Source organism: Aplysia californica, unplaced genomic scaffold (genome assembly GCF_000002075.1).
Source record: "Aplysia californica isolate F4 #8 unplaced genomic scaffold, AplCal3.0 scaffold00112, whole genome shotgun sequence".
Classification (NCBI taxonomy): Eukaryota; Metazoa; Mollusca; class Gastropoda; order Aplysiida; family Aplysiidae; genus Aplysia; species Aplysia californica.
The window spans coordinates 208309-209153 of record NW_004797382.1 but is presented as its reverse complement, the minus strand read 5'-3'; the positions used below and the strand labels follow the sequence as shown (position 1 = coordinate 209153).

At 47.9% G+C, this 845-nt stretch overlaps 1 protein-coding gene across 1 annotated transcript in view; it reads right to left on the bottom strand.

The window, feature by feature from the left end:
* The window catches only part of LOC101847813 (fibrinogen C domain-containing protein 1-like), a 4901-nt gene extending 4056 nt beyond the window's left edge, over positions 1 to 845 (bottom strand). The window contains exon 1 of the mRNA XM_005095744.1: positions 231 to 845. Coding sequence (XP_005095801.1) covers positions 231 to 845 — 615 coding nt within the window. The remainder of the gene's footprint in view (positions 1 to 230) is intronic.

The window sequence follows — 845 nt, the reverse complement described above, 5'->3', positions numbered from 1 at the left end:
AAGAAGAAGAAGAAGAAGAAGAAGAAGAAGAAGAAGAAGAAGAAGAAGAAGAAAGGAAAAAAAAAGAAGAAGAAGGAAAGTAAAAATAACCAACCACCATCATTTTATAGCCCTTATTCTGGTGTGCATTCCTGAGTGCACACAGTTCTAAGCGCTTTACAGAAAAGCGTACCTGTCAGGATTATGGAATAAATAATATGATTAGCCAACTTATTGCTAAGGAAACTCACTTCAAGCGCCTTGAGCATGGCCGTCATGTTCTGGAGAACGTCTTGTTTCTCCTTCAGACAGTGTCTCTTGTTCTCCTCTACGGCCGCTGCTACGTATGCCTGGATGTCTTGTTTTTGCTGTGTGCACTGTCTTTTGGTCTCGTCCACCATTTCGCTCAGGATCTGAACAGTGACGTCACTCTTACGAGAGATGGAAGTCGGTAGGCCTTTCTGCCACCCGACGCTGCCGTGGGAATTCAGAAAAGTGACGTCACAACGGTAAAGACCGATCGTGCCGTTGGTTGCCAGTGGCCAGGTAAGCTGCATGAAGCTATTAGCCCCGGAGACAATGTTGCCCGTGGCGGTGACGTCATTAGCTGTGAGTCTGACGTCCACATCGCCGTGACGTAGTTCCGCCACACTGGACCACCCGGTAAGCTGTTTTTTCTCGATTCTCATCATGAGAAGGTCCGTGATGTCCTGCTGTTGATAGGGGTTGAAACAGTTCAGGGAAACTTGCGCTGTCCTACCGACGTCGATTTCTGATGACGTCACATTGAGACGCCATGCTCTGGAAGACATCACCAGGGCCGCTGCTAAAATAAGCTTGGGGATGAATGTCCTAACGGCGTCCAT